We start from the raw sequence: 15,573 nt of genomic DNA on the forward strand, positions 1-15,573 counted from the left end.
AGTTCTACTACAGACCAAGAATAACATGGGGGTGGGGTTGGGGAGGACACAGAAGAAAAGGTCAGAAGCAAAACCAAATGATTACCAAAACATCTAGAAAGAATTTGTATAAGTCATGTCTTGGGGTATGATTTTTCTATCAACATTAATTTTTAAAAAAATTTTTAACGCTTATTCTTGAGAGAGAGAGAGACAGAGCACGAAAGGAGAGGGGCAGAGAAAGAGAGGGAGACAAAGAATCCAAAGCAGGTTCCAGGCTCTGAGCTGTCAGCACAGAGCACCATGTGGGACTTGAACCCACAGACAGTGAGATCATGACCTGAGCCAAATTCGGATGCTTAACCAACTGAGCCACCCAGGCTCCACATTTCCATCAACATTTATGAAAAGCTACTATAGTGAAAAATGAAAAAGATCAACAATAGTGTAGAAAAATAGGAAAAGGAGATGAGCAGTTAATAGGAAAGGAAATATAAACAGCTCTTAAACTTAAGAAAAAAATGCCCCATCCCAGATGCACAATAAAGCTACACTGAGACAGCATTCATCTAGGACACTGGCAAAGACTGAAAGAGTATAGGGAAACTCTCTCATACCTCAATGGTGAGAGCATTAATTGCACAACTTCTATGGAGAAACAGTTTAACAGTATCTTTCATAATAAAATTTGTATACTTTTTTTTTTTTTTGAGAGAGAGCATGAGCAGGCGAGGGACAGAAAGAGAGAGAGACACAGGATCCGAAGACAGGCTCCAGGTTCTGAGCTAGCTATCAGCACAGAGCCTGACGTGGGGCTCGAACCCACAAACTGTGAGATCATGACCTAAGCCGAAACCGGACACTTAACTGACTGAGCCACCCAGGCGCCCCAAAACTTGTACACCTTTACAAAAATATCCTACAGATAGGGGCACCTTGGTAGCTCAGTTTGTTAAGTGTCCTACTCTTAATTTTGGATCAGGTCACGATCTCATAGCTCATGGGATCAAGCCCCATGTCAGGCTCTGTGCTGACAGCAAGGAGACTCCTCAGGATTCTCTCTCTCCCTCTCTCTCTCTCTGCCCATCCTCTGCTCGCACATACGCATGCATGAATGTGTTCTCTCTCTCTCAAAATAAAAATTAAAAACAAATCCTACATAAACTTATGTTAAGGCAAACACATCTTATTTTTATGGGAAAGTATTCAGGTGAGTGCAAAATGTTAACATTATTATCTGCAGCATTGTAATAGCTAAAAGTTGGAATAACCCAAATGTTCAAAAGGGAGTGAGCATATCCACCAACGGACTACTCTGCAACAAAAAAGAATAGGGGGTGCCTGGGTGGCTTAGTTGGTTACACATCTGACTCTTCATCTCACCTCAGGTCTTGATCTCAGGGGCATGAGTTCAAGCCCTGTCATGGGCTCTGTACTACCTATGAAGCCTACTTAAAAATTTTTTAAAAAAAAATTAAAAATTAGGGCGCCATGGGGCGCCTGGGTGGCTTAGTCAGTTAAGCGTCTGACTTTTGCTTAGGTCATGATCTCACGGTTTGTGGGTTTGAGCCCTGCGTCAGGCTCTGTGCTGACTGGCAGCTCAGAGCCTGGAGCCTGTTTCAGAGTCTGTGACTCCCTCTCTCTCTGACCCTCCCCTGCTCACGCTGTCTCTCTCTCTCTCTCTCTCTCTCTCTCTCTCCTAGACATAAATAAAACATTTAAAAAAAAAAAATTAGGGCGCCTGGGTGGCTGTCAGTTAAACATCTGACTTTGGTTCAGGTCATGCTCTCATGGTTGGTGAGTTCAAGCCCTGCATCAGACTCTGTGCTGACAGCCTAGAGCCTGGAGGCTGCTTCGGATTCTCTGTCTCCCTCCTTCTCTCTGCCCCTACCTTGCTTGTGCTCTCGCTCTCAAAAAATAAATAAATAAACATTAAAAAAAAATTAAGAGGGCTTCTGGTAAAGCTGGTGAATTTAACACCCCTATTTAATTTTGGTCCTTCAAAAAGAAAAAACCCCAACTGAACAACAGTTTTTATAAGGTATAAACCCACAAGGACAAGGAGAAATGAAACAAGAAATAAAGGCAAAAAAAAATTTCCAAAGGAACCTGAAAACAGGCAGGTTAAAGATAACCTAACTAGAGGACCTGATAAAGCTGACTCCAAAGCTGATAATGGGAAAACTAATAAACTACCTAGAATGCTGCCAAACTCTCAAAAGGCTTAGGAATTGGAGATACCAGAACCTCTAGAACATGGGTTGAGGATGGGGTTAAAAATAGGAAGACTGGATGAAAGTCTATTTAAGAAGTAGCTGGATGACTAGATCTCAACCCCTACATACATATACATGTTTAGCAGGCAGCTACTGATACCAGGTCCCCTTCTTCTCCAAGGTTGAAAGTTTAATCTCTGGAAGGGATAACACAGGAGTCTCTACAACAGAGGACACCAAACAAAGCTGAAGGCAGAATACTATTCAAGAAACTAAGCAAATATTCACATACTGAATACTAAGACCCATAAGCTCTCTTCCATTTTGATTCCAGAAATGTCTAGGCAGAAGATTAGACACTGGACGTTCTCCCCAGAAACGACCCATCTAATTAATCCTATGAAAATTCATAATTGACAAATTTCCAAAAAGACTTTCGGTTTTTGACTTTTAACTTTATTTATTTATTTATTTATTTATTTATTTATTTTATTTTTAGGAGAGAGAGAGAGACAGCGTGAGCAGGGGAGGGTCAGAGAGAGAGGGAGTCACAGACTGAAACAGGCTCCGGGCTCTGAGCTGGCAATCAGCACATAGCCCGATGCGGGGCTCGAACCCACGAACCGCAAGATCAAGACCTAAGCGAAAGTCGGACGCTTAACCGACTAAGCCACCCAGGCGCCCCTATTTATTTATTTTTGAGAGAGAGAGAGAGAGAGAGAGAGAGAGAGAGAGATAAGAGCAGAGAGAGGAGAGGGAGAATCCCAAGCAGGCTCTGCCCTGTTAGCACAGAGCCCAACGTGGGGCTTGATCCCATAAACTGTGAGATTATGACCTGAGCCAAAATCAAGAGTCAGACACTTAACTGAGTCACCCACAGTATCTGACTCTTCAATATTAGTAGCAACCAAAGACTACCAGAAATATGAAGAAAACTAGAGATCAAGGAGAAAGAAAGAAAGAGAGAGGGAGACAGAGGGCGGGCAGGCAGGCAGGGAGGTGGAGGGAGGGAAATCTCAGAGGAAAAAGAAGAAATAGGAAGAAAAAAAATTTTTTTTAATGTTTTATTTTTATTTCTAGGAGAGAGAGACAGACAGCATGAGCAGGGGAGGGTCAGAGAGAGAGGGAGTCACAGACTGAAACAGGCTCCAGGCTCTGAGCTGGCAGTCAGCACAGAGCCCGACGCGGGACTCGAACCCACGAACCTTGAGATCATGACCTAAGCGAAAGTCGGACGCTTAACCGACTAAGCCACCCAGGCGCCCCAGGAAGAAAAAAATTTTAATGAAAATAATCACTGATACATTTAAGAGAAGAATGCCAATGATGTCTTAAGTCCATGAAAAAGAATAAGATGATTTAAACTGAGTAAAAAAAGAAGTTTTGGTAACTACAAATATGACAGAAGAGAAAAACACATTCATTTAAAAAATAAATATGAGGGGCCCCTGAGTGGCTCAGTCAGTTAAACATCTGACTTCGCTCAGGTCATGATCTTGCAGTTTCTGAATTCAACCATCATGGTTAGCATCTGACTTTGCTCAGGTCATGATCTTAGGGTTTCTGAGTTCAAGCCCCATGTGGGGCTCTGTGCTGACAGCTCAGAGCCTGGGGCCTGCTTAGCATTCTGTGTCTCCCTCCTTTTCTGCCCCACTGCTGTTCACATTCTGTCTCTCTTTGTCTCTCAAAAAGGAATACATCTTTAAAAAATAAATAAAAAATAAATATGAGAACACTGACCAAACAAACAAACAAAAAAAGGATGACATGGGATCCAGCAAACAGGAAATCAAACTTCTTAGGAAGGGTAGGTACAAAGAGAACCTATGAGATGACAGTAAAGGAGTACCCCGGGGTAACAGTGGTATATTTGGCCGAAGGGGTACACTAGTTATTAATTTATTGTTCCTCAACTCCAAACCAATCCTTTTTTGCCCCACACTGTAAAACTGAAACTAGACTCTATAGCTAGCATTGATGTCAATCTCTGTTATTAGCAAATGCTAGGACAGTACAAGGCTGGAAGAGAAAGAAGGGACTTTTTATTCTTTTGGTGTTCTGTTGTTTTGAGTGGTAATGAGTGGAGGTAGACTTGTATCATTAGAGAGGTTCACTGTGTATTTCAGGTATAATTGTCCAGTGATTCCACTCCTAGGTATTTACCCAAGAGAAATGAAAATGTAAACTTCACATAAAGAAGTGTAAGCCAATGTTTATAGCAACATAAGTCACAGTAGTCAAGATCTAGAAGAAATCCAAATATCCATCAACTGGGGAATAGATAAACAAGTTGTAGTATGTCCATAGCATAGAATATCACTCAGCAGTAAAAAGGAACAAATATTAATAAAACAACACTGGTGAATCTCAAACATGTTATATGTTAAATGAGTCAAACACAAAAGATTATGTAATATATAATTCCCCTTACACGAAATTATAGAAAAAGAAAACTAGTAACAGAAAATAGATCCATGAGGGTCTGAAGATGGGGAATATGGGACTGTTTGCAAAGGGACACAAGAAAACATTTTAGGGTAAGTGAACTGTTCTATTATCTTGTCATGATAGTTACACCACTGTATAAATTATCATAATTCAAAATATATACTTAAAATGTGTGATTATCATGTGTAAATAGTATCTTAATATAAAATAAAACATTTCAGAAAAAAAATTATCTAAAGCAGAAACAATAACATTACTGGACAATTTATAACAAAGGTAGCAGTAAAATAATATATGGCAACAACAGCACAAAGAACAAATGGAAATGTAAGCATGCTATTACAAGGGTCTTACAATATATAAATAATATTAGTTGAATATAGACCATGATCGGTTATAGGTATTTATTATAAATCCTAAAGCAATCAGTTAAAAAATCAGGACTATTTAGCCAAAAATCTAAGATGAGCTAGAATATTTTAAAACAATATAAATGAAGAAAGGAGAGTAGAAAAACATGGAACAAAGAACAAATAGTATAAATAGGAAAAAAGTAGCTAGATAGTAGACTTAAACCCAAACATACCAATAATTACATTAAAGTGATCATATCAACTAAAAGCTAGAAATTGTCACACAGAATAAAAAAGACCAAACTATATGCTGTCTACAAAAAACCCATGCTAACCACAAAGACATAGATTACAAGTAAAGAACATGTCCATCAAGTGATGAATACATAAACAAAATGTGATATATCCATACAATGGAAAATTATTTGGCCTTTAAAAGGAGTAAGTAATGGGGCACCTGGGTGGCTCAGATGGTGGAGCATCCAACTCTTGATTTTGGCTCAGGTCACGATCTCATGATTGGTGAGATCAAGACAGTGCAGAGCCTACTTGGGATTCTCTCTCTCCCTCTCTCTACTCCTTCCCTGCTCATGCATACTCACAAACACGCTCTCTCTCAAAATAAATAAACTTAAAAAAAAAAAAAGGAAAGACGTACTGATGCATGCTAAAACATGAATGAGCACTGAAAACAGGCTAACTGAAAGAAGCCAGTCACAAAATATCACATATTACATAATTTCATTCATATGAAATATTTAGAATAGGCAAATCTATAAAGACAGATAGAGGACTGTATATAGCTGGCAATGGAGGATGCGGGGAAATACCTAAAGGGTACAGAGTTCCATTCTGAGGTGATAAAAATAATGTAATTGACTATAGTTGCACATATCTGTAAATATACTAAACACTACCGTACACTTTATTTATTTTTAACGTTTTTTTATTTATTTCTTAGAGAGAGAGAGAGAGAGAGAGAGAGACAGCGTGAACAGGGGAGGGTCAGAGAGAGAGGGAGACATCGAATCCAAAACAGGCTCCAGGCTCTGAGCTAGCTGTCAGCACAGAGCCCGATGTGGGGCTTGAACCCATGAACCGCGAAATCATGACCTGAGCTGAAGTTGGATGTTTAACCGACTGAGCCACCCAGGTGCCCCTGAACTGTACACTTTAAGTGAGCAAACTGCATGGTATGTGAATTACATCTCAATAAAGCTTTAAAAAAATTTTTTTAATGTTTTATTTATTTCTGAGAGACAGAGACAGAGACAGAGACAGAGAGCGTGAGCAGGGGAGGGTCAGAGAGAGAGGGAGATACAGAATCTGAAACAGACTCCAGGTTCTGAGCTAGCTGTCAGCACAGAGCCTGACGCAGGGCTCAAACCCACGAACCGCAAGATCATGACCTAAGTTCTCAGTTGGATCAACTGAGAACCACCCAGGCGCCCCTCAATAAAGCTTTTTTAAAAAGGAATGAAATACTAATATAAACATACATAAACCTTGAAAACATTATGCTAAATGAAAGAAGCCAGTCACAAAAGACCACATGTTACATGATTCAATTTATATAAAAAGTACAGAATAGGTAAATATATAGACACAGAAAATAGTCTGGTGGTTGCCTAGGATGGGGTGGTGGGAAGAATAGATGGGGGGAACAAGGAGGGTGACTGCTAAAAGGTATGGGGTTTCTTTTTGGGGTGATAAAAATGGGGGCACCTGGGTGGCTTAGTCGGTTAAGCGTCCGACTTTCACTTAGGTCATAATCTCACGGTTCGTGGGTTCGAGCCCCGTGTCGGGCTCTGTGCTGACTGCCAGCTCGGAGCCTGGAGCCTGTTTCAGTCTGTGACTCCCTCTCTCTCTGATCCTCCCCTCCTCATGCTGTCTCTCTCTCTCTCTCTCTCTCTCCTAGAAATAAATAAAAACATTAAAAAAAAAAAAGTGTTCTAAGATTGATTGCGGTAAGGGCTGCACAATTCTGTGGGTATACTAAAAATCAATGAAATATCCCCTTTATCAGGTCAATTGTACGGAATGTGATTTACATCTTAGTAAAGCTATTATAAATATATATATTTACCACCTGGGTGGCTCAGTCACTTAAGCATCTGACTCGATTTCAGCTCAGGTCATGATTTCATGGTTCATGAGTTCAAGCTGTACATTGGGCTCTGCGGTAACAGTGCGGAGCCTGCTTTGAATTCTGTCTCCTTCTCTCTCTGAACCTACACTGCTCGTTCTCTCTCTCTCAAAATAAATAAACTTAAAAAAATTTTTATTGCTTTTTTATTTTTCAGAGAGAGAGACACAGCATGAGCAGGAGAGGGAGATACGGAATCCAAAGTAGATTCCATCCAGGGTCCAAGTTGTCAGCACAGAGCCTGACACAGGGATCAAAGCCATGAACCACAAGATCATGACCTGAGCCAAAGTTGGACATTCAACCAACTGAGCCACCCAGGTGCCCCAATAAAAATAAACTCAACAACAACAAATGTATTTATATATGTAGCAAGATGTTTACTCTAGAGTTGTCTACACTGGTGAGAGATTGAATATAATCTAAATGGCCTCAATAAAGTACTAGTTAAATAAATTCATAATAATGTTTAATATTGAATACTACTCAGTCATTTAAAAGAATGAAATTACTATCCTATTATACTAAGTTGAGTACTATGCTTTTATTTTTATTTTATTTATGTATTTATTTTACATGTGTTTATTTTTGAGAGATAGAGAGAGGCAGAAGACAAGTGGGGGAGGGGCAGAGAGAGAATGAGACACATGATTCAAAGCAAGCTCCAGACTCTGAGCTGTCAGCATACAGCCCGACGCAGGGCTCAAACTCACTAACCCTGAAATGATGACCTGACCCAAAGTCAGATGCTTAACCAAATGGGCCACCCAGATGCCTCATATGCATTTATTTTTAAAAATGTATGCACAAAGGAGCACCTGGGTGGCTCAGTTGGTTGAGCATCCAACTTCAGCTCAGGTCATGATCTCATGGTTCGTGAGTTTGAGCCCTGCATGGAGCTCTCTGCTGTCAGCACAGAGTCTGCTTTGGATCTTCTGTCCCCCCTTCTCTTTGCTCCTCCCCTGCTCGTGCTCTCTCGCTCTCTCTCAGAAATAAACATTAAAGAAATTTTTTAAATTATTTTTTTGAGACAGAGCATGAGTGAGTGAGGGGCAGAAACAGAGGGAGAGAGAATCCCACAAGGTACAGAGAGAAAGGGAGAAAGAGTGCAAAGCCCAAAGTGGCTTGAGCTTACCCACAAGGGGCTGGGATTCACAAAGACAAGATCATGACCTGAGATGAAGACAGGTACCCAACCAACTGAGCCACCCAGGCGCCCGATCAAAAATAAATAAACATTTTTTAAAAGTACATGCACAAAAACACAAATTTCACATACATGGAAAAATATAGAAACATGTATGTGTATATATATATACATATATACACACACACACACACACACACACACATATGAGAGATTATTACTTCCATCCTTTCTCTTTCTTAAACCCTTATTATACAATTGTTAGAGCTCTATCTTCCATGTCTGGCCTTTATCTTCCATGTCTCTTATTTTTTCAGTCATCATTTCCACTTTTTAAAAAAAAATTTTTGTTTAATGTTTATTTTTTGAGAGAAACACAGAGTGTGAGCTGGGGAGGGTCAGAGAAAGAGGGAAACAAAGAATTCAAAGCAGGCTGCAGGCTCTGAGCTGTGAGCACAGAGCCCAACATGGCGCTCAAACTCATTAACCGTGAAGTCATGACTTGAGCCGAAGTCGGACACTTAACTGACTGAGCCACCCAGGCGCCCCTCATCATTTCCACTTTTTTTTAAAAAATTTTTTTAAATGTTTTATTTATTTCTAGGAGAGAGAGAGAGAGAGAGAGAGACAGCATGAGCAGGGGAGGGTCAGAGAGAGAGGGAGTCACAGACTGAAGCAGGCTCCGGGCTCTGAGCTGGCAGTCAGCACAGAGCCCGCATGGGGGGTCGAACCCACGAACCGCGAGATCATGACCTAAGAAAGTGGGACGCTTAACCGACTAAGCCACCCAGGCGCCCCTCATCATTTCCACTTCTTAAAAATCTTTTCTTTCTATGCTCAAAGATGGTTACTCAAGTATCACTATTTAATTTTAAATTTAAAACCAATAAAAATTTTAAAATAGCAGAAAAAACCTTTTACCCTTCAACCTCTACTGAAAAAAAAAAAAAACTTAAAAAAAGTTCTATACTCTTTGAAACAAAAAAGCCAACCTCATTTCCTTCTCTTTCAAGCTGTTCTATTCTGTGTAGAATTTCCTTTGCTTTCTTCCAGTAATCTTCAAGATTCTTCTCTTTCGTATTTATGTCTTCTAATTGTTTTTCATTCTCATCAAAAGAGTATTCTCCTAGACTTAGACATAATTTTTCAGCTTCATAATATAGGGAAAAAAAGTGAATTTATCCATTACTGGAAATGTTTTTTTGACACTTGAAATATAATTTTAACACTTTAAATACAGACAACCTAGTGCCCCACACCCACTTCTCTAAATTTTGCCCATCTAGACTAAATTAACTATCTAAATGGTACACAAAATAAATAGAAAGTGTGTGGTTGGCAGACGTCCAAGCCCCAGTCATAAATCAGACTTTAATCTTCAGAGTTATAAGAAAAAGAGTAACATGAAAATATGTTATGCCAGATACATAAATATCCTCAGGTGTCTGGATACCAGTTGTAGTTTTCTTTTTCAACAGCTTTTACAGAGTGGTTCCTTCCCATAATCTTTTAAGTTTTCTTTTTACACATTGCAACAGCAATTTTCCTTCCATGAAGACTTACCTATTCAATGGCCATCAATCCTTCAATGCATACTCCCTCTGATCACAGGGTCTTTATGCCTCACTGTTGCTCATGCCTGAGACATTAGTCCATAACAAATTCCCTTTTCACCTAGTTAATGCTATACGTTCAGATATCAGCTCAAGAGTCACTTCCTCCAAAGGCTTTTCTGCTCCAAGTCTAGATCACAGTCTTTTGTTCTTTGCTTTCTAAGATCTATTGCTCCAACCATTCCTAGCCCTTAGGTTAATATGTAACAATTCATTCATTTTTGAGATTGCTCAATAAGTACCTCTTTATCTAGTTAAACTAAGCTCTATGAGTGTAGACTGTTGTTTCTTAATCATTCTATCCCTAAAACCTAGCAGAGTGCCTGGCAAATAACAGGCACTAAGTTTATAAAATAAATATATGAAATATACTTTATAATTTAACCATAAGTCACCTGTAGTCCTCAAATTTAAGTCCTACAACTGATTTTGTCCAGAGCACAAAATAAGAAAATTATCTATATCGTTGCTCTCTTCCAGATAGGTTTTTTTATATGATGAAACACTCTAGTCATGTCCAAATTATATACTCTGCTTTTCAAATGTTAAGAAGAACCTGGGAGCTTAAGGGGTTTGACTCATTCAACAGATATAAATTCTCTTTCATAAACTTCAGTATTTTTTTAAAGTAACAATATACTTACTAATTTTTTTGCAATTGTGAAGCACAAAAGTGGCAGCTTTGTTTAGTTCCTCATTATGTGATTCAGTTAAAGCCTGTATCATGAGTGGAAGCCCATTGTTTTTAAAAAGGTCATACTGATTTTCCTCTGGAAAATATATCAAAAATGAGAGTAGAAGATAGTTATTTCATCATAAACTATCTGCATAAGGTCATAATTCTTCTTTGTGTTAATTATGAACATAGTTTAAATTTTAATATAGAGAAAAATTGTTTCAAAGTATTTTCAATTTAGGAAATATTCTACTGACATAAAATACCTGTCTCATAAGTGATGACTGCTAAAATAACAGCTATGGGGTAGTGCCATACCTCAGAAGAGTACAAAAAAACAACCAAAAAAACTCCAGCCCTCACTTGGTTAAAAAAGGTATAGTTGAAAAAAGAAATTACATACAGTTGTCAAATTAAGCCACAATAAAAAATGAAAATAAAAAAATCTAAAGGTACAGTAAATTCTAAATTATACAAAAGTTAAGAGAAAGAACAGAGAAATAAACTAATGGAGGTAACGGAAAATGAGGTAAGAGAGGGCAGAAGAAGCAAGAGATAGCAAAGCAAGGAGAGTGGAAAAGTTGGGCAGGGAGCCAAGAGGAGAGAAGAGATTGGAAGGAGAGGGAGAGACGAATGTGAAGAGGGTTGGAAAGGAGGAAAGTGGACAGAGAAAGAGAGCAGGAGGAGATTGGAAAGAGGGAGGAATATGGAAGGTGAGGAGAAAAAAGAGAATGATAAGTGGAGAAAGAAAAATAGGACTTTCAAAGGTTTTCAGTAAGGGAGAACGGAATCAGATCTGTGCAGCAGTGTGATGATTGGATTGAAAAATGGAGACAGAAGAAAGGGAACACAAGGAGAAATCTATTCCAATAATATTGGTGAAAGATGTTGAAGGGCTGAAGGCCTAAACTGGAACTGGACAGAAAGGGATAAGGAAGAGTATGGATGAAGGAGGATAAAGAGCAAAATGACTGGTTTGGGGACTGAATAACTTGGAGAAAGGCAGTACTTTCAAGTCTTTCATATGAAAGTGAGGAAAAATACAAAAGTGGATTTCTAGTTCATTGTTTTAATAAGCATACTACATAAATGCAATACTTACCACAATCCTCTGTGCAATGACCAAGAGTAAGTATGATGCTAAATTTTTCTCCTGAATCCAGACTTTCATGAAGCAGTAATGTCAGAAGTTTTGAAACAATCTGATACTTAGATAGTATTACTCCAAAAGTAGCTATTAGTATAAAATAGAGAAAAAAAAAGTATAAACTTAAAACNCAACATTTAATATGTATGTATATGTGAATATAAATAAATGCATTGTAATAAGATGGTGGCTTACAGTCCTCATTAATCCCACTTCCCAAACTTAAGACAGTTTACTAAAGCCTATTTTATAAAGAATGGTTTCTTCTTAATTATCCTGCATAATGCTGTGAGTATGAATAATACTGCCTTCCTAAAAGCTGAATATGCTTACTCTCAGCTTATACACCTCTTCCTATCTAGATGGACTAGAGACCTTCCTATGTCTCTAGGACTCCTGCCCATAACTGAAATACATTATTAACTGGCCATAGTTCTGCTAATGTTAATGACACAATGAAGCATACCTGAAGCTGTCACAATGAGATATGACAAAATTCCAGAAGCTGCCATTTTAAGTTATACTTCTTCTAACAGCGTTTCTAACAGAGTTCACCCAGTGTCTAACAATATTGATATCAACAGTAAGGTTGTGAATTCTTCAAGGGACTATATCTTAATCATTTTTGTATCTCTAGAGCTCACAAAGAGCCCAGCACATAGCAGGCCCCTAATAACTCAAGTGTTAAAAAATGACCTATTTATTTTTCAGTTATTTGTGAATTTTAAGAGTGTTGCTTATTACAGAGATTTACAGACTATCATTCCTCAATATCTGTACATGTCAGAAGTAGCCATGGGTTCAAGTCTGGATCTGCCATGCACTAGTTATGGCTGGGTAAGTCAGACCTTATACTTATTAGAAAGAGGCATAAGTTAATTCTTAATGTAACTTAAAAAAATCTATAAATTGGGTTTCCATTTATGTGTCCAAAATTTCCATTTCTCACCTAAAATTTTTAACTTAATATTGTTTTTTTTGATGAAACAAAGGTTTAGAAATAACAGAATCTTATCTTGATTCTCTCATTAGATGAAGTCAGAAGACCTAGTTTTGAACCCTTAGGGAACTCCTAACCTCCTTGGGAAAACAAGGAATTGGACTAGAAAAGTTCTAAGATTACATCCTACTTGTGAGAAACTGGAAGTCCAATCCATGTTTGTGTTCCATCTACCATTTCAACACTTACCATGCTGAATTCAAACAAAGTGCAATTGTAGAAAAATTACTAAGTATATTCACTCACGATTATCAGCAATACATGCATCCACTGTCTTTGTCACCACCACTGCAAGCTTAGCACTGGAAAGAGTCTTGTGTGAATCAGATTCCAGCTGCACAAGAACTTGAGACAATATATCCAGTCCACCCACAGATATAAAGTATTTCTGAACATATGCTTAAGGAATAAAGTAGCAAGACTATTAATACCTCAAACAAGTATATGGTTCCATTCAATTATTTTACACTAAATCTGACATTAAATTGACTTTTTCAAATACTAAAAATCCCGAAATTAAGGAACAAAAAAATCTAATATTTCCCTTTAATCATAAAACAGGTCGTTTACGTAAGTAAGAAATGCACTTGAACATAGAACAACTACACACACAGTACAGTGTTTCTCATGTGTTAGATATCTTTTCTTTTTTATTTAGCAAGAACTGGTATATTTTGCAATAATGGCATTAGTAAACTCAAGCCCGTCATCAGAGCTCTGAAGAACAGATTAATTCATTTAGCTTGATATTGCAATTAGCAAGCTGCCTATTTTCTGAATTCCAATATAACTCATTCCTTAGATTGCTTGAATATACAAAGGGCAAAGTAATTTAACTATTCCAAAAGAACATATATTTTATCCATCTTATTTAAGCCTAATTCTTTTAGTTCTTAGAACATAAAATTATAACATATTATTGAGAGTCCTAACAACTATTCCAAGCAAAGACTCCGTGAAAAATACATTTTTTAAGAGTCGAAGTGTCTTGTTCCTCTATTGAAAGTGATTCTGATAGGAAAGTATCCCATGGGTCTGTGTATTCAATGGTCTCTACAACCCCTATCCCAGCAGTGGGCTTATAACAAATGGATACATGGGTTAATGATTATAATTCTGCCACAAACCTTCCCAGTATACTCTAGTATCACAAATTGAGCCAAAATGATTTAAACAAAAAAAATTACTTGTATTGTTCAATAAAACACAAAGATCTCAAAAAAAAAAAAACCATCATGTTCAGAATTTTCTACATCTGAGAAAGGAACTGTTAGGAAATGTTTCTGAAGAATAAGCAAACATTTTAACATATTAAATATTTTTAATTTTAAACATTTTAAATATTATGGAGACTCCAAAACAGGTTTCTTTACTGCAAAATAGTTTTGTTAAAAAACTCTTGAGGGGTACCTGGGTGGCTCAGTCGGTTACCTGTCTGACTTTGGCTCAGATCATGATCTCATGATTCGTAGGTTCGAGCCCCGCGTCAGGCTCTGTACTGAGAGCCTGGAGCCTGCTTTGGATTCTGTATCTCCCTCTCTCTCTCTCTCTGACCCTCCTCTGCTCATGCTGCCTCTCTCTCTCAGAAATAAATTTTTTAAAATCATTAAAAATCTTTTAAAAACTCTTGAAAAATTATTTTTATATTTATTTGTTTTGCAGGGGGTGGGGAGAGAAAGAATATGTGTATGAACAGGGAAGGGGCAGAGAGAGGGGGAGAGACAAGTCCCAGGCAGGCTCAGCATCTGCAGCAGACCTGAAATGGGGCTTGGACCCACAAACCATGGGATCATGATATGAAACCAAGAGTGAGACGCTTAACCAAGTCATTTAAGTGCCTCAAGGAAGTATTTTTAAATGCTTAAATAAAAATGGCACTGTGTCACCACAATTTCTAGTTATAGCCTATGTAATAAAAATTCACATTTATAAGAATAAAAACATCCTAGTCTACACCTATATGGTGAATATTTCAAATTTCATCTAATCTAGATTTCATACCAGTTTGCTGAGGGTAATGAGGTTACAAAATTATTGCTCATCCAAGTTGACTTTAGATAAAAAGGAAATGTCAAAGCAAAATGGAAAGAGAATCTAATTTCTGGAATTATAGAGCTAAGTTCCTTTGCATGTGAAACATGACTATTTAAATATGTGAATATATATACATACCAACAACATATGAGAAATTTCTAATTGCTCCACAACTTCATCAATTTATTAATACTGGCCTTTCCCCTTTTAACCACGGTAGTGAGCATGTACTGGTATCTTTTGGGTTTTAGTTTGAATTTCTCTAATAATTAATGATTTTGACCATCTTATCAAAACTTTTCTCATTGCTTATCTATAATTAAATATTCATATCTTCTTTGGTGATGTATCTGATCAAATTTTGCCTCTTTTTTAATCATTAGGTTGGTTTTGTGTGTGTGTGTGTGTGTGTGTGTGTGTGTCTTACAGGTTTCTACAAGTTCTCTATATATTTTGGGTATTTCTTTATCAGGTGTACATTCCACAGATATTTTCTCCCAGTCGATGGCTTGCTTTTTCATTTTAACATAATCTTTTGAAGAGTTAAAGCTTTTAATTTCAGTGAAGTCCAGTTTATCATTTTTTCCTTAGTGGTTCATACTTTTTGTGTTCTAAGAAATCTTTGTCTTCTCCGAAGTTATGAAGATTTGTTTCTATGTTTTGTCTACAAGTTTTAAAGTTTTTTTAATTTTTTTAAAATTTATTTCTGAGAGAGACAGTGTGAGCAGGGGAGGGTCAGAGAGAGAGGGAGATATAGAATCTGAAGTAGGCTCCAGGCTCTGAGCTCGCTGTCAGCACAGAGCCCAACACGGGG

At 37.7% G+C, this 15,573-nt stretch overlaps 1 protein-coding gene across 6 annotated transcripts in view; it reads right to left on the bottom strand.

The window, feature by feature from the left end:
- TERB1 (telomere repeat binding bouquet formation protein 1) overlaps positions 1-15,573 on the bottom strand; it is a 52,703-nt gene that overhangs the window by 13,120 nt on the left and 24,010 nt on the right. For all 6 annotated transcript variants that reach the window (XM_077755478.1, XM_077755479.1, XM_077755481.1 and 3 more), the window contains 4 exons: positions 12,972-13,124; positions 11,681-11,812; positions 10,547-10,672; positions 9,282-9,439 (listed from right to left, as the gene is read on the bottom strand). In XM_077755478.1, the coding sequence (XP_077611604.1) occupies positions 9,282-9,439; positions 10,547-10,672; positions 11,681-11,812; positions 12,972-13,124 (569 nt within the window). The remainder of the gene's footprint in view (positions 1-9,281; positions 9,440-10,546; positions 10,673-11,680; positions 11,813-12,971; positions 13,125-15,573) is intronic.

This window comes from Crocuta crocuta, unplaced genomic scaffold (assembly GCF_008692635.1).
Source record: "Crocuta crocuta isolate KB4526 unplaced genomic scaffold, BGI_CrCroc_1.0 scaffold152, whole genome shotgun sequence".
NCBI lineage: Eukaryota > Metazoa > Chordata > Mammalia > Carnivora > Hyaenidae > Crocuta > Crocuta crocuta.